This window comes from Solea senegalensis, linkage group LG13 (assembly GCF_019176455.1).
Source record: "Solea senegalensis isolate Sse05_10M linkage group LG13, IFAPA_SoseM_1, whole genome shotgun sequence".
Taxonomy (NCBI): domain Eukaryota; kingdom Metazoa; phylum Chordata; class Actinopteri; order Pleuronectiformes; family Soleidae; genus Solea; species Solea senegalensis.
In genome coordinates, this window is record NC_058033.1 from 6,063,845 (window position 1) to 6,081,584 (window position 17,740).

Here is a 17,740-nt window from a genome sequence, read left to right on the forward strand (position 1 = left end):
TGAGAGTGTTCAAATGTGGTCATTGCAGAAAATGAGTGAATAAATGTGAGTAAAATACATTAAAACGTTTTTATTGTCAATTATATTGGTTCATATCATATCAACACGGACACTTTTATTTAGAAATTCTACTAAACCACTGCTCCTTTTTTGTTACTTAACCTGCCCCCTACTGGCCAGACTAGATACTCATTCCTAACAGTTCTAATGGTATATTAACATTTTCTGTTGACATACTAGGACATTTTGGACAGTTGACTCAATAATATAGATATGTTTTTAACGACATACTATAATAGGACACTTTTAGACATATTATAATTGGACAGTTTATGTTGAAATACTATATTTGGACATTATTTTACATTTTTGACAGTTTATAATTGGACAGTTTACTAAATAATATACATTCTTTTTACAAAATACTATACTAGGACACTTTTAGACGGTTCAAATTTTTACTTTTTATACAAGGACATTTTAGACAGTTAATAATTGGACAGTTTATGTTAAATACTATATTTGGACATTGTTTTCCATTTCTGACAGTTAATAATTGGACAGTTTACTAAATAATATACATTTTTTTACAACATACTATACTGGGACACTTTTAGACAGTTCATATTTTAACTTTGTGTTGACATATTACACTGGGACATTTTGGACAGTATGAAGGCAGTTGTTCACGTCAAACTATATAATGACGTATTCGACATTAAGTCAGTTTTTTTGAAAACACATGGTTAGACGGTGATCGTGTGTTTGCTGCGGAGCAGTGACGTCACATTAACAGCAGCAACTTTTTTCCCCACTTAACAGCCTCATCCTGGCCACACTAGATACTCATTCTTAACAGCTTTCATGGTCTATTGACATTTTTTGTTGAGGTCATGTTTGGACAATTCATAATTTAACGTTTTTGATGACATACTATACTAGGAAAGTTCATATTTGAACGGGTGTTTACTGTGGAGCAGTGACGTCACATTAGCCGTAGCAGGTGTAATCTGAACACCTGTGATAGGATCGCTCAGGTCGGATGTTAACAGCAGGCGTGAACAGAGCATCACCAGAACATCTTATAAATGTGTGGATCATTTTAAATTAGCAGTTACCACACGGTTGTCCACATGTTCGTCCCCGCTGCTCCTCGTCCTCTCCCTGTTCCTGTCTCCGCTTGGAAGAAGCTCCGGAAGTGGAACATTCCAAATAGGTCGACACAGAGGGGAGGAGTGGAATGTACCAAGTCACGGAAAGTACACAAAGGCTTTTAAATCAGTGTGTCTTTGTGCAGGAGCAGCTCCACCTGTGATTAATTAACGTTCGTCCTCGCTGGACAAATAAAACAAAAATGGCAGCTGAATTGTTTTTTTTGCTAAAACAGAGAAAAACAAAACTCCACCACCTGTCGGAAATGCTGCCTCCTGCTGGACGTGCTTTCCCCCTCAACTTATAAAAGCTGCTCAAATGATCCCATTTCACCTCTTTGTCTTAAAGTAGACATATTATCCGACACATATCGCTGACTAAATACAGCAACCGCTGGCCGAACACACGTTTGCTGACTTTATCCGGCACATTAGCTTCATATATAAAATCCTCTGTAAAACACTGTGCTCCACTGTGCAGCCACCAACAGCACACTTGTCCCTCCGTGTTGACATAACACCGCTCTTCCTCACTCGCCTGCACTCTCACATTTTATAGGGACAAGGTGGAGCTAAGGTGGAGCTCTCGAAGTAAACTTACTGGTGGGGTGGTAGCATTCGCGGTGAAATGCGCATGCTGCCGTCATAATGCGCAGGGAATTCAACATTGCATGTTTTATCGCCTATAGTTACACTAAGGGGGACCACGAAAAAAAGACTAAGTATTCTTTTTCCACACTTTGGCGAGTGGGAGGGCCTCCAGAGTCCCAAATATAAGTATTAAAATGATTAAAAAGTTGATTTTGCATAACATGTCCCCTTTAAGATGATCAACAATAAATGTTGTGACAATAAATTAATGTTTCTCCTTGTTGTGTCCTAGTATTACAAGTATTACTAGGACACTTTTGATGGTTTATATTTGAACAGTTTAATTTTTGTTGACATGTTATACTAGGACATTTTTGACAGTTTATTTTGGACAGTTTTGCTGATGTTAATATGGACATGGAAGCAGAAACTTTATCTTCCATTCAGCTGATTTTTAATGCAGGCAATGTCTTCTCAATAACTATGCATAACACGTTATAGCACCTTCTACTGGCCATAAACTGCTATAGCACACAAACATCGTTCGATAACAAGACAGACATATCCTGATACTAAAATAAACAATAAGAGAGTCGGAGTTCACAGTATAAATGTAAGAATTAGCAGCAAAAAGTTGTATGTATAACTTAGGAGTTTGTAATAGTGCAAGACAATCTGTATTAGCAGCAGAAGTCAACATTATCATCTCCCTATTTGACATTAGAACGCATAACATAACAATAACACCAAAGTCGGCAAAACCGTAGCACTGAGGCGATGTCCTCAACCCCAAATCTTGCATATTTTCTCTATTTTTAACAGTGCTGTGTATGGATGCTGGAGCTGTTAATTTCCCCGAGGGAACCTCCCAAAGGGATTAATAAAGTCGTCTGTCTGTCTGTCTGTCTGTCATATAGGGCAGCCGAAGGCGTCTCATCCTGGGGTTTCAATTCTTCTTATTCATTTGCAAATGTCTGACCACTAGACCAAAAATGAACATCTTGGGCAAATTCTCTAACTAATGTTGTTGTTTTTGTTGAGTCCTGATGAACGACGACTGTGGAGTGGACAAGTGGGGAGAGTATTTCCAGATTGTACAAAACTGAAAAACTAGAGATTAAAACTAAATAACGTTGGTAGGAACGAGTCAACGTCAGACAACCATAATTTTTATTTATCATTTAGAGACAGTTTATTTGAACTTTATTCATTTACAGCAGTTCCACTGGGGAGGAAGAGGATTCAAATGACTTAAATCTTATAGCCACATTAAACCTATGGTCCTATTTACCGTATGTATGGGGAAGAGAATGCAGCTCGATAGTGCAGAAAGGCACAGAGTTGGCTTAATACTTGCCTAAGCGCTGCTAATGTGACAGAACGGATAATGGAGGTGACATGAAATGGCCGCCGCTGCCGAGTACTGGAGACGATTGCCGTGACATATCAGGCTGAGTATGATGATGCTGCACTGTTTTCACTCCAGTCCTTAAGTGATATAGTGGAGTCGATTCAAAACTACAACAGCAAGCGTGGTCGTTAGTTTAGCTCAGAGGTGACGGCGCGTCTGCCCGGAAAAGCGTTTTACAGTGTGTGAAAAATTCAAATGAAACCGTACAATGTTAAGGCATTTTGCATTTAGATGCGCAAAGACGGAAACAAAACAAAAAAAGAATCAAGGGAAAAGATGCAAAAAATGGAGGTCATCGACATTAAAGGGGCTACATGTAAGAAACTGGTTAAATTTTAATAAAATGTACTTATAATTTAATTAAATCTTTTAAAAAAGAATCGACAGCTGAACGTGGAGAGTACGAGAGAAAACAGATTATATTGATTTAAACAGAAAAGTTAGAGCCAAGGTTCGCGAACGTCGGTGGATGTTTAACGACGCATACAATGTTTGGCATTGTCATCTCCTCACATCGAGCTGCTGCTGCTGTACCTTGGAGCAGACACACTTCCACTTTGGTGTAAAGGCGGGTTTTAGGGGCCTGTACATGTAAGAACGCTTTGAGGAGAATCTACAAAAGGTTATATTTCAAATACTATATTTCAAACCCTCCAAAAGCCCCCCCAAAAAACCAAACAAACCCATTTTCATGGATACAACCAATTTGCAACTTGGGGAAATGAAAACACTATAGCCCCAACAAAATGATGCCATATTTATGGAAAACTTCATGAGAACGAAAAAGAAAACAATTGTATCGGGAGTTTTGTTTCCATGTGGGTAAGGCCTGAAACTTTTGCAACAATTATTTGAATTAAAAACGCCTTTCTTTTTATATGTAGCCCCTTTAAATGTCGCAGTTTGGCAACAGTATGGCATCTTTCTTTCACATCTTCAACTTCCCGACTGACAACGTCCAGCCGGAAGAGCCACATCTTCCAAAAAGAGTCGGGACACAGAGGATGACAGTGAAGGCAACACATGCAAGCTCAAATATGATGCAAATCAAAGACTTTGGAAGACTTGTCCCAGCATCATTCACAAAGAAAAAAAAATCACTCATTCACCAACACACACGTGCGTGTGCAGACACACAAAACAATTCAATCAACACATGTACAAAGTGTCTGATACAACAGTTTGACAACGGATTCATCCGTGTGTCACAAAGGAAAAAAAGATAAAACGTTACGTGAATGAATTCCACTTGAACTAAAACATAATTCAAGTAAAGCCTTTCAAACTGAAAAAAAACCCAATAAGAATAAACTACATCATATTTTCAAAATCACTTGGAATTCCTGCATCTCAAGATTCAGATTATGCTTCTTATTAAAAAAGTACATTCAACAGGTACTTTAAATATGGAACAGAAATATAACACAGAGGTAAATCACATCTATCAACAATCGCTACTGAAACAAAAAAAAAACAATACTTAATAATAATAATAGTAATAATAATATATTAAAGGCGGATTTAGATTGTTATTCATTCTCTAGTTATTTTTAAATTTTTCTTAAGCTCACAAATTTTAAAGCATCTGCGTCAAATATAGCTCACTTTTAAGCCCCTGGTATACTTCCATGGAACTGTGCGCAAAGACTGCGTTGGGTGCGCGTGGGAGTATAAACCCGCCTCACCAAGCAGAAAAAACACTTCGACAACAGAAGAAGAAGGAGAAGAAGTCGCCAAGGAAAGTCATCCGAGACTCGACCTGGTGACCCCTGAACCGGCTGACACCCCGACTCTGCTCCGACGGGCCTTTCAGCGGTGGGCCGCTCGGACCAGACGTGTCCGAAGGGAGCTGTAGCATCATTCTCTTCTTCTTTGGTAGGAATGGTGAAGTGGGACACGACAGGACCCTGATGCGCAAGTCTACTAGGGTCGTGTTACGTGATTGTCAATTCGGCCATGCAGTGTTCCCAAAAAAAACACGTAAAATGCATCGAGATGCTTCGCCACGCAGGAAAAATCTTCTAGAGAAGCACAGCCTAAAACCGCCTTCCTTCAACCCAACTCACTGAACACCCACATCCACACACCGAGTGAGTTTTTGCACATTTTGTTGCAGTGGAAAAATAACAAACGTTAACTTATAATGCGGTAAATATATTAAGTTTTATACAAACAAATGATATGCTAACTTATAATTATGTTTCAGGAGTCCAACTGGTTTACATGTGACTTAATTTCTTTTGCATTTTGTGGGGGTTTAATTAACAAAATGTGCAAGAAATCTGAAGGTGCACAAACTTTGCCAACACTTGGAAAACGTGCAACTGGTATTGAGCTGCTTAAAAATAAAAAGCACAAGTCATTTCAAAGCAGAGCAAAAATTAACAGAAAAAAAAAAAGGGCCATGTGATATTTACAACCAAACAGAAGAAAAGTTCAAAACCACAGGCTCATCAGAAGTGGAATAACAAGAACGAAAAGAAAAGGACGGCTGTGGAAGTAAATCACGTCGTACAGTCGGTAAGGCAAGATCGTATTTTGGTGCAACAAAAAAAGAGACTGTTATTGAACGTGGAAGTCGAGAAACTGGAACTAGATTTGCAAGTGTTGCAGAAAATCATACTTTAAGAGTGACAACAACACTGAAAACAAATGATCAACACAAACCACAGGTTACTACGCAGCTTAATTTGCTGCTACTGACATGAAAAAAAAAGACAGCTAAATACTCGCGACATTCATTCTCCTCCCTCAAAAAGCTCAAAAATGCCCAAACTAAAGATTTAACAAAAGCATCTCATCCTCGAGCAGGTGTTTAAGAATTTTCAGAGATTGTCCAAAAAGGGCTGGATGTAAAACACAAAAAAAATCCACTAAAGTCGCTCAAGACATTTGTCTGCACTACGCAAACTATGGAGAACGTCTGGAGCCAATTTCTCTCAGACGTCTCTGAGCTACATTTTGACGCTCAGTTGGACTGTGGTTCTTCTTTTTCCAGTTTCTAAGTCGAGGGGAAACATTTATTGTAATTCACAAGGGGGCGAAACTCCCCTCTTTCAGGTTGGCGGTTTCGCAGCTAGATTTTGACGTTCAGTTGGACGACCGTCCTTTTTCTAGTTTTCAAGCAGTCATGGGGGTAAAATCGGTCTCCTCATATCCTTAATTTCGCAATGTTTTTAATCCCTGTTGTTGTATTCTTCAGCGCACAGGAAGCATCTATTATTTTCATTATATTTTTTAGCCCGGGCTGAGAACGGACTGAACAGCGTCAGTTGAGCGTCTGCTAAATGACATGACATGTAACATATAAACACGATGCAGTAGCTGTAATTCAATTGAAACTAATTAAATTCTTGCCTGTTGTTGCAAACTCTACACTACTACACTCGTCATAAATGATCGGCAAACTCCAGAGAATGTCTGTTCAAGTCTGTAAACAAACATTTACAGGAAAAAACTAGTATTTGCGATGAGTGTTGAAATCCAAACTTTTTAAAAGAAATAAATCGATCTTGCTTGAAGAAAAAGAGACTAAATGGCTGCTGGAAAAAGGAAGATGCAGTTCTTTAAAGAACGTTCTGCCAGCTCCTTCTGGATTTCATTCATCGTGAGGTAGCGGGTGAGTGCTGCATGCTAGAAACAAGCTCCGCCCCCTTTCCGAACATTTGTTGCGAACACGACAATCTTCCACAAAGCGAAGGTCCAAATCCAACATTCTGGACATTTTTGGAAACAACTTCAAACATCATGGGAGGTCAAAAATACTTCGGAAATCTCATTTGTAAACTAAAAAAAAAAACAATAATCACAACCTAAATCTGCGATAAAGGTCATGAGAATGTGCAAAACCCTAACCTTTTTTTTCCTTCTTCTTGTTTTGATTCAAAGAAAGAAAAAAAAACTGGCTACGAGATAAATGCCGATGAATCTGCTTTGTTTACGTACTGCATGTTCCGACATGGCACAAGGGATTTCAGGCAAAATAATAACAATAAACCAAAATGAAAACAATGAAGAGTAAAGAAAAGAAAATAACAAACAGGTCTTGCACAGAATATTAAGAGTTCCTACAAATATTTACACCACACATACAGGCACTTGTATATCTTTGGTTGGAGAAACCCAACATTGCAAGAGTAATGCATTCACAGAGCTTTTGAGTCCCTTTATTGTACCAAAGTCCAAGGTTCACTAGGCAACTGGTATGTTTATTTTTATTCCTTCCGTTTTTCTTTGAGTTTGTCCGTGTTTCTGTTACGTTCTGACGTAACGCTCCGACGTCATTTTAACTCTCTGACAGCGCCACCTGCAACAGAGGAAGTGACACACACACACACACACAAAGAATAATCTTATACTGGAACTGAAAGAGGAGATTCTTCTGCTGTCTGCCGAAGTCTCACTGTTGACAAAACCTCCACAATGTGCCAAAATAAGACTTTTTCAAATCATTAATCCAAATCTATTAAAAATGGGGAAAAGGGATTTAGTTCTTGTCACTGAGCCACTGCTGTAAAAAATAACAACTAATCAATGACTTGGTTAATAAATGATTCCTCACTTGATTGTTTCAAGTGTTATCTGATCATTTAAAAAGATTTTTTAGCATAATCTTAAATGTGAATATTCTCTGGTTTTCTTTGCTCCACGTGACAAAACATTAAAATGGACATCAATAAATTGAGGAAATAATCGACAGATAGATCGATTATGAAAATATTCATTAGCTGCAGCCCTAAAACTAGCATATAAATTGTTGCACAACAACGTTTATCGCCTGCTAGTTGCGCACCTGCTGAAAGTAAAAACACTAGAGTAGTTGTTATTTGTTGAGGGAGCTGTTAGTAATGGGTAATTTCTTTCATGTGTGGATGTACAGTGTCTGCAATTAAAGGTGATTTCTACTACAGTATAAAGTACTTAATATTGTCCTTTTTACGCCAGATGCAACTTAGCAGGCAGAGCCAAGGTCCATCAGCAGCACAATGTCTCTCAGCTTCTATGGAACTTACCAACAAATCCTCTCGTTAGAGGCATTATGTAACAAATCATTAGGTAATTAAATTTATGCCACTTTCTCAAAAGACATTTCAGAAGCATAACAATTACATACAATGATCCATGTTTGTTTTTTTTGATTGATTGGATCATGTTTTTTTTTTTAAACCAATCACCGGTGAAGACACTTGGCTTGAACTACCTGTTGAGGTCATATAGCACTGCTGGTGTCTGATGTACCTTCTCTGGGCAGAAGTCGGGGTTGGTTTGTCGTACTTTGCCTGGGCGCCCTTTGATGACTGCGTAGCAGAACATCGTGATGACCATGACAAACAGGAAGTAGCTTGTGTGCATCAGATGCAGGTTGATGAGAGAACGGTCGTCCTGGCGACGAGGAAAAAACACACGTCAGGGCATAACTCTGATAACTCTTCGATTAGGCTGTTTAAACAAGTCAGTACAGAGTGTTAACATATAATTAAAAGGATAGCACAGTGTGTGTGCGTGTGTGTGTTCAGGTGGGCTGAGATCAGGTGTATATTTCACTCGTCTGCTCCACCAGTCACTGCCCTGTTGAAGTCCATCAATAGGATCATTGTGATCCTGGAACATTCTACTTTCACCAGTATAGATCTCAGTATAGCCTGGCATGGTTTTCACACGGTGCTTTGTGTTTGGTCACATTTACCTCAGTCACATGTTGACTTAGTGATTCGATTCCCTGCTGAAAAAAACACTCCCACACACATGAACAAGTGCAAACACACAAACATTCGGGCCCCTTTTCAACCAAAAAACTCATACATTTTTATCATTTCCTATTTCTTGCAGGTCCTGATGTTGATGCATGGCACGGCCCGCAAAAAGGAAGTGGAATAAACATAAAAGTAAGACAGATTTTTTAATAATACTTAGTTGGCCAAGTACTACATATTACACAGTTATTGATAAATATTTGTAGCTCATTTAAATGTTATTTTCCAACCAAACGACCCGTTTTGTTTATATATGTTATTTTCATTCGAAACATTGCATAGAATTGCACTGCAATGCAGAGAGAGGCAGGCTGTTGGTGTTTTTAAATAGCTATAGAAGTTAAGCAGTTAATCATTTAACAGCAGTTAGGATTAGGGCCACATGTGAAATAGTTTTTGGAAACACTACTGTGACTCTCAGTTCTTCTCTCAGAATTATACTATATGTAGATATATATATATATATATATATATCTTATACATATATTACATTATATTTTATCAGATGAAAGGAGAAAAAATTAAATCAGGTAAATATATAATTTATCTGCCATCAATAACATGTTACATTTAATTCATCAAACCAGGAAACAGATGTGTTTTTTTGGAGTGTTTTTTTTTTTTTTAATCAAACAAAGGAGGTGTTGCTGACTCACGTCTGGCACGATGACAGTAAGCTTTGGGTTGAGCGCATGGTACACCTTGCCGATGGCTCCTTTGTAACACCAGAACGGGTTGTAGTCCTGACTGTATTTGGTGTCCGAGTCACGGACCGTGGTGAAGACCTTGTACCAGGATGTGGCGTTGGTGTACGTCTCTGGCACACAGTGTGGCGGCTGCCTGCAATTAAAAAAAACACACACATGTGGTTTGCTGGACGGGTGTGTTAAAAGAAGTGGTTACATTGCGTTCATTTCACAGGACAAGAAAAACAAGTCCTCAAGATAACAAAAGGTGCTCCGAGAATCATCTGCTGATCCGCAGTTTCGGCACGTCAGCCTTCCTTCACAGTTTTCTGATTTTTCAGCTTCATGAATGTGAATATACACACAAAAATACACACAAAACCCCCCAAAACGAGTGAAAAGTAAACGGGTTGCAACTAACGACTAATCATTTTCTCAATGAAGTGAGTACTTGTTTGGTGCGTAAAATGTCAAAAATGTTAAAAATTGTTAATCAGTGTTTACTAAACCTGGAAACAATGATGTTCTCAAATGTCTTGTTTTGTCCATAAACCAAAAGATTTTTTTGGTTTGTTTTTTTAAAGCTCCCAAAATGGCGCTTCCATGTGGACAAAAAGCCAATAAAATTCCCATAAATCAAAAAAAAGGGTCACACATACAAATAACATGAGTAAAAACCATTTTCCCCAAACTACTTAAATGGAACAAAACACTATTAAACCACAAAAACACTGTGAGAGATGAGGATTAACAAAAAACTCTAGGTCAGTGTATTTAATTCAGACAGCTTTCCCCCAGCAGCTCTGAGCAGAGAGAAACAAAATGTGTCTTCCCATGAGACAGGGACACGGTCCAACTCACACTGTGACTGGGAAGATATTGCTGGCCGCTGTGATGGTCATGCAAGTGCTGAACACCACCTGCTCGCAGTGTCCGTGCAGCACACACTCGTCTGAGTTCCAGGATAAAGGCAGGGTGAACGTGATGTTTATTTCTTCATGGGCTTCCCGGCCTACACACACACACACACACACACACAAAAACATGTTTATGATTTTATTTTTATCAGAAAATACATGACTAAACTTCAGTTCAGAGGTAGAATGACTAAACAGTTGAGCTAATTAATGTGGTCAATATTTGCCAATAGCCATTTATTAATTATTAATTGACATAATAAACTTGATAAATGATGCAAAGTCACTAAATTTAACTTTTTTCTTGTATTTAATAGTAAGTTAATAATAAGTTAATTTTTTTTTTACTGAGAATAGTGAATATAAATGCACTGCAGTGCAGACATAAAAGTTGAGTCATTGTTTGTATTATTTGTTATCATTACACAACAGTTTATATATTAGATGGAGGGGGAAAAATATATGGGCCAAAAAATAGTCAATTATTTATTGGCCATAGAAAAACCCATATCGGTTAGTGGTGGGCATTTCAAACCAGGATTAAACATGAAATATTTTAAACTCAGCCAACAAGATGCATTCAAGAAACCTTAAATTCCAGAAGAATCATTTTAAAAGAAAAGATAATTGGTATGTTTGAAAAGTGAAAAGGGAGGAGTTTTTGAAGTCAAATTTGATTATTCTTTTATCATAATAAAACGTTTGAGTTTTCTAACTTTAACATAATTACTGTCATAATGTAATCTAAAAAAAAAACAAACAACCCAATGTGGATAAGATGCATTTTAAAAGAAAAGACAATTGGTAATTGGACAAAAGCAACGTACTGGCGGGCAGACAGATGTGCCGCCCACGTCCGTGGGTTTAATACCATCTGTCTAATTATACAATGGCAACACAACAGGACACGACAGGCAGCCACAGCAGCAATATCTGATGCCACACAAACCTTCAACCCACATGACAAATAACAGACTGAGTGTTAAGTTTATGAGCTGTAGATCCTGAGGAGGACAATGAACCCCAAGTCTAAAGTCAACAAAACGATTTCTCTTCCAGTAACTCGTTAGGGTTGTGGAAATATCAGCGTCTTTTGCGATATAATTTCCTTCAACAGCAATACAGTTTTCCATTCAGTGGCTAACATCTATTTCTCCACGGAGAGTAGAGTGCAGTCACTAAAATATTCCGTCAACAAAAAACACATGTAAAGTTCAAAAACACAAAAAAGGACACATGAGGACATGAGATGTGTACAAAGCTGGTGGTATTTACTTTTCAGATTGCTTTTAGGGGCTGAAATCCATAGCTAGACGGAAGAAAGGGAGATTAATGTTACACAAAGCTGCCAGTGTTTGCTTCAGTGTGGCCCAGTTCACCCTAACCTGGCATCAACATACTTCATGGGAGATTTGATCAGCTCCATGTGCAGGTGTGAATGCATGAGGATGCACCGAGACCTGGCTATGCATAGTAGCTGTGTCACAGTGAAGGGACCTCTCTGATTCAGTGGAAGTAAACACTCTTTCAGGTTCAGAGACAAACTTTTCAAACTTTCTGTAACTGGCATTTATGATTAGTATATTTTGGCTGCATCTGTCCCCTATCGTATTCAGACAAGACCAAACAAGGGCTGTAAGCAGCACTGAACAGGCCCCCATTGGCTTTTGCCCCTAAAACTCGGCCAGATTTCAATTTTCGCATGTCCTGATGTGCACAGTCCCTCCAAGAATTGGTGGGACTTTTACACAACTTTGAAAAATCCCTGTAAAGTCGTGTTTCCACCGAGTGAAATAGTTTGGTTTGGTTGTGGTTCCATTAGAAATAGTACCAAAATAACTGTGCTAAATAATTCCATTTGGCACCCTGCCCTTGGGGTAAGAGTAAGACGGTCAGGACCAATGTAACATCACACTATGTGGCCATCGGGCACAGCCTACACTCCGCCTACCATGTAAAGGCACTGTTCTCAGTTGAACCACAAGCCTGATCTAGGGTGTAACCATTCCGAACTGTAACACCCTGAAATCCACCATGAAATCCATGAAGGAAAAACAGCATAGTTTTACGCAAGGCAAATCATTGCGACAAGACTGTTTCATCATTCATCATTGAAGAGTCTTTCGAACATGGTGGGTTGGAGCAAAAACCTGTCCAAGAGTGAAATAACTAGAGAAGAGGAAGAGGAACCTACTAGAAAGACCAACTTGCTGCCCCAGCACTGTGGCGTACAGGTGGGTGATATTGCGAGAGTAGCCTCCAAACGGGCGCTGCGGGTCCAGCGTGAGTGTGATGGGGACTGAGATGTTGATGGGGCCCGAGTCCTCCAGCAGGAGAGGGGCCTGGGTGCTGGATCGAGCCTGGCCGCTGGTCACCACCATGCTCTCGGGCGTGGTCGACTCGTTCAGGCCGTGCTTTATCGTTTCGTTCTCCGACACGCAGAAGTCCAGCTCGTTGAAGCGCAGCAGAAACGTGTTCCAGTCCTGACAGCGAAAAAAGACAGGGAGGTGTCAATGTTGGACGTGATATTACTCCCAAAATTTGGTATGTTTATAAAGTAGTATGTAGTGGATATCATTTATGTATATCGTACATAATTCATTTAATTTTCAATTTCCTGCTTAGATAAGTGTGTGCACATGCAATTAAGTAATTGTTTTGCAGCAGTCAAACTCCAGGTATAGTGCTCAACGTTATCAGGCGCACAAGCGGGAACAATGTCTTTTATAATCTTTTATGTTCTTTTAAGTATGCACGTATGCATATCTATTCCAGTTCGTATATCATTTGAACTTTGATTCTGGCAATAAGCTGAACTGGATCACTACAACATTTCATCATAATAATCTAGAAGACAGAGTTTTAGAATCCCCATGTGTGATACTACCCTTTTAATAGCTTCCACAAAGGAGGTTTGCACAGTGGAAACAGGAAATGGGATCTCTTTACAGATCGTTCTAATGAGTCCATATTAAATCTTCCAGATAAAAATCGATATGAATTGGAAAACTTGGGCTTTTAACCCAGCCCTACTCATCAGTATACAATTTCATTAGCTTTACAAAATAAATATGGTTTAAAGTATTTAATTATGGATTTAATTTTATTTGTCATCATTATTCCTACTGGGTTTTGGTCATTTATTAATCTTCCAGTCTCCAGTATTTTCTCTTGTGGCCAATTGTTGCGATGCATGTTCTGTTTTACGCTAATTACGTTTTTTTGTGTTTACCCCTGTGAAGCACTTTTGGGTCTGTTTTTTTTTTGGGAATTTCTCACTAATTCAGAGATCAAGATGAAAAAATAGGAATATGAAGAGTGAAACTCAATAATGACCAGAATTTTTAGGCTACAATTTAGTTCACACCAGTCCCTGCAAATTTAAAGTCTAATCAACTTTAGATGAAAAAGACTTTGGCTGTTGTATGTAACATTACGGTGGAGGCATGTGCTCTCATGGCAACATCTCCAGGAATTTGCATTGGCTGCCTTTTCAAACTCAAATGCAAAGGTTTTATTTCCATATATGACCATATGACCTTTCTTCTATGAGGCCTGGAAACACACAATGTCAACATGATGTGTGCACACATAAGTTATAGCCACATGTACATTAAAGCCGGGTGTACAGAGAGTCTGTGGAATGTCTGCACGGTAAATAAAAACCAGAACTTTCCCCAAGTGTAGCTTCTTTTACCTTAAAAGACTAGATGAGACAAAAAAAACAAAAAGGTCAGAGAATAAATGTTTTTAAAAATGAGGGCAAATGCATCCTTGCGACACAAAAAGGTCATGACTTGACATTTAGCATTATCACCGAGTGACCACATTTTACTGCTCACTGAGAAGTGAAGAGAGTACTCTAAGGGCTAGATCTGATGGATATACCATTTCCTGTTTCCTGTGCCCCAATGTTGTGAGACTATCGAAATATGATAGCTACACAGGTCGCAGCCACACAAGGCTAACAGCTAAGTTAACATCTAAGTCAGCAGATGTGTTCCTTACCACTGCATACGAATTTATTGTCACCTCAAAACAAGATAACATCAATATTGTCTTCTTTTAATGAGCAAAGAGGGCATGGACGCAGGCCAGGCTGCACTCACAGTGCCCTCTGCTTGAAACCCTACTTTAAAATGTCTCATAGTGATCGTAGGATGGATATTTTAAATATGAACAAGTTTAGAGTAGGACTGCTACTGTGTGGTCATATTTAATAAAAAGTATATAAAGATAACTGATTTGTTGATGGAAACATTATGTTTAATGATGCACCAGGTTTGAAAGTTCCATACAATTTGCAGCATTAGTTCTGTGAAAGTCTCTATCACGACCAAACAAATTGGTATGGAAACTTAAAATGTCTCCAAATTAAATTATCTGTATCAAATGGAATCAGCAGCAGTACACAGCCCTAAATACTCCATCATTTACTTTATTTTGCGATGGTGTGACTCACCTCTGTCAACTCTGGAGACTTGATCTCTTTAATCTTGAAGAAATACCCGATGGTCAGGAAGGCGATGGCCACCGCACTGACACTGATCATAAAAATGACCAGCGGTGGACGGTTGTTGATGTAGCTTCTCAGGTTCTCTATAGGGTTCAACAGGTAAACCTGAACAAAAACAAACATAAAAGTGTTATGTCTTTTTTCTCAATGGAGGCTTTAGTGTGTTTTGATGTGTACTCTGACACAGTGACTCTCAAAAACCGAGTCAGGGGGCCAAAATGTGTCACAGGCAAAAACATTTGGGTCCCCAAAGACATTTGCTGAATTTTCCCAATGTTTCTATGTTTGAAATAACTCATATATTAAATTGTAATTCCTTTTTAAAAACTTCTAATATAAATGATTTTTTGGCAGAATTACAGAAATAACAGATATGGCTGTAAATTGGTTGCTACATTATCCACAAATTTGATATATTGCAAAATATATATTGCAATTTGGGGCACAATAGTTTGCCATTTTTAAAAGGTTGGTCCTCATATCGCGGGTTTGGGGAAAGCTAAATTAAAACTGGGTCAAACTAAGCAGGGTATATCAGGCATCTCCCAATCTAGAAATTAATAAATTAATAATTGCTTTGAATTAGGCATTTCTAGATAAAAATCATACTAAAAATATTCAATGGAATTACTCATTAAATGTGCAGGATTTAGAGCATGTTGAGTTTAGAGGAGCAGCTTCAAGATGCATTCAATAAAAGAAGAAAAACAGACTTGCTAGAACTGAAAATGTTCTGAATTAAGATTTGTTTATCTCAGCTGGTGTGGGACATTTAATAGAAAGAATATGACATTTTCTAACTCCAAACATGATGCTGGAACAAGGTGGATACAAGCTGCCATTAAACTCCCACAGAAGAGGAAGGGATGGGACAAATCAGACAAAAAAACAAGACAGAAAAACACTGGTAGATACATACATACATCATTATTATTATTACATATGTAAGTACAACATTGAAAATACTGTGTAGCTCACCAACATATAGACACAGCGATTTATTTTGAAATGCCTTTCAGGGTAGTCCGTGTGTTTTAGGGCTGCAATGATTGATTTATTATTACACAATTACTAAATTAATCATCAACTACTTTGATAGTCAATTATTTGTTGTTGTTTTTTAAAAAAAATTTAAAACAAGCGTTTTGAAATTTCAGCTTCTGATTGCTCCATTTCACAAAGAAATCATTAAAACTGAAAGATTTTGGTTAGTGGACAAAACAAGACATTGGCGAGCATTATCATTTCGAGGTTTGGGAAACACCAATCAACATTTTGTGACATTTTATGGACCAAACAAATACTCAGACTAATTGACAGATTAATCTATATATTATAATCTATATGTTATCGTGACAGTAAACCTTATGGTACAGAATGTTTTTTTAAGAAAAACGGTTGACACGTGTTAAACAAACATGAAAACACAAAAACTGCTCGTGTCATTTGAACAAACCTTTATTTGGCTCCGAGCCACAGACAGGTGACAGACGCTGTCATCACTGTAGCACTACGAGCTAATAGCTACCTTTAACAAGTCGACAAAAGGTGTAACAACAGTGATATTACAAGTGAGACTGTGCCGAATTTAACCAACAAAACATGTGTCATTCCTTACCATTTTCTTTTTCTGTGCATGCGACGGATCCTATAGTTGAGAGTTTCGATGCGGGCCAAAAAAAATTAAAGGCAGGAGTTTTGCTAGCACGCTAGCCTCGCTGCAGAGCTAGCCTGTGCTGCTAGCCTGCTAGATCCCAGTGGACACACCGCTTAAAAGCAAAAGTCCGTGTTCGGTGGAGGCGACCAGGCTTTCGGCGTTAACCCCACCGCGTAGCCTCCTTCCCATTCTTCGCGCTGTAGTTTACCGCAGGCCTGATGAGAGGTATGTCCTGCGCACTGCCTGGAATAACGTCAATAATATATCTGCGTCCTCCTCCTCCTCCTCACTCCCTCCCTACCGACAGCTCCGCGTACCCGCGCAATGCGTAGAGGGGGCAATGTGTGACGACAGATACGCCCCCCTGTTATTCACAGAGACCATACGCCCGACAGTCGTCGCTCTGGTAATACAAAACATTGATATATACGTTATTTACGTGGACAACGAACGAGCGCTCGCCGTGTTTACAAAATCTGACCAGGCGCATGCTGCATTCACGTACCGTCGGAAATATTATGTGCGAGGCGGTTGCGCAACTCTGGACATGTTTTGAACTTTTGGTGTTTAGCAGTGAAGTACCTAAAGGGGAAACTTGAGTAAAAGTTTCTCACCAGAAAATGACTTTGGTAGAAGTTTAAGTCACGTTTTATTTGCGGGAGCCTGGAGGTGCAACACATTATGACAACATTAAACACTTCCACAAAGCTCAAAAAAGACATGAACAAAATTTGAAACAAATTAACATTTTTAAAAACAAACTCCTTCAATAGTAGTAATTGTGCAGGTTCCATAAATTCAAACCTCCAGCTTCTTTGTAGCTTTCCATAACTAATCCGAGCCTTTTTATTTTGTAGTAAATACTATTTTAATAACACGTAGACAACTGCAATTAAAACACTAAACAAGCTCATGAATATATAATTTAATGTTGAATATGATACATTTAATAATGTGATAATTATATCTTATTATAAGAAAATATGACCTCCCCAGAAGCTGCTTCCCGCAAAACACATTATGTTTACATGAAATAGAAGGTCGTTTGGCCCATGTTA

The 17,740-nt window shown here is 38.6% G+C and overlaps 1 protein-coding gene across 2 annotated transcripts; it reads right to left on the reverse strand.

Moving 5' to 3' along the window:
• Window positions 1-2,906: 2,906 nt before the first annotated feature.
• Window positions 2,907-17,171, reverse strand: tmem248 (transmembrane protein 248). Of its 2 annotated transcripts, none has more exons than XM_044041329.1 (7): window positions 16,644-17,171; window positions 14,972-15,130; window positions 12,704-12,992; window positions 10,454-10,604; window positions 9,563-9,746; window positions 8,392-8,535; window positions 2,907-7,459 (listed from the first exon to the last, which is right to left on the reverse strand). In XM_044041329.1, exons 1-7 carry the CDS (start codon window positions 16,644-16,646, stop codon window positions 7,439-7,441), a joined length of 951 nt encoding a protein of 316 aa, XP_043897264.1. In that variant the 5' UTR covers window positions 16,647-17,171; the 3' UTR covers window positions 2,907-7,438. The 2 variants fall into 2 exon arrangements, with proteins under 2 accessions (XP_043897264.1, XP_043897263.1); XM_044041328.1 differs by having other exon boundaries at window positions 8,354-8,535.
• Window positions 17,172-17,740: the final 569 nt, after the last annotated feature.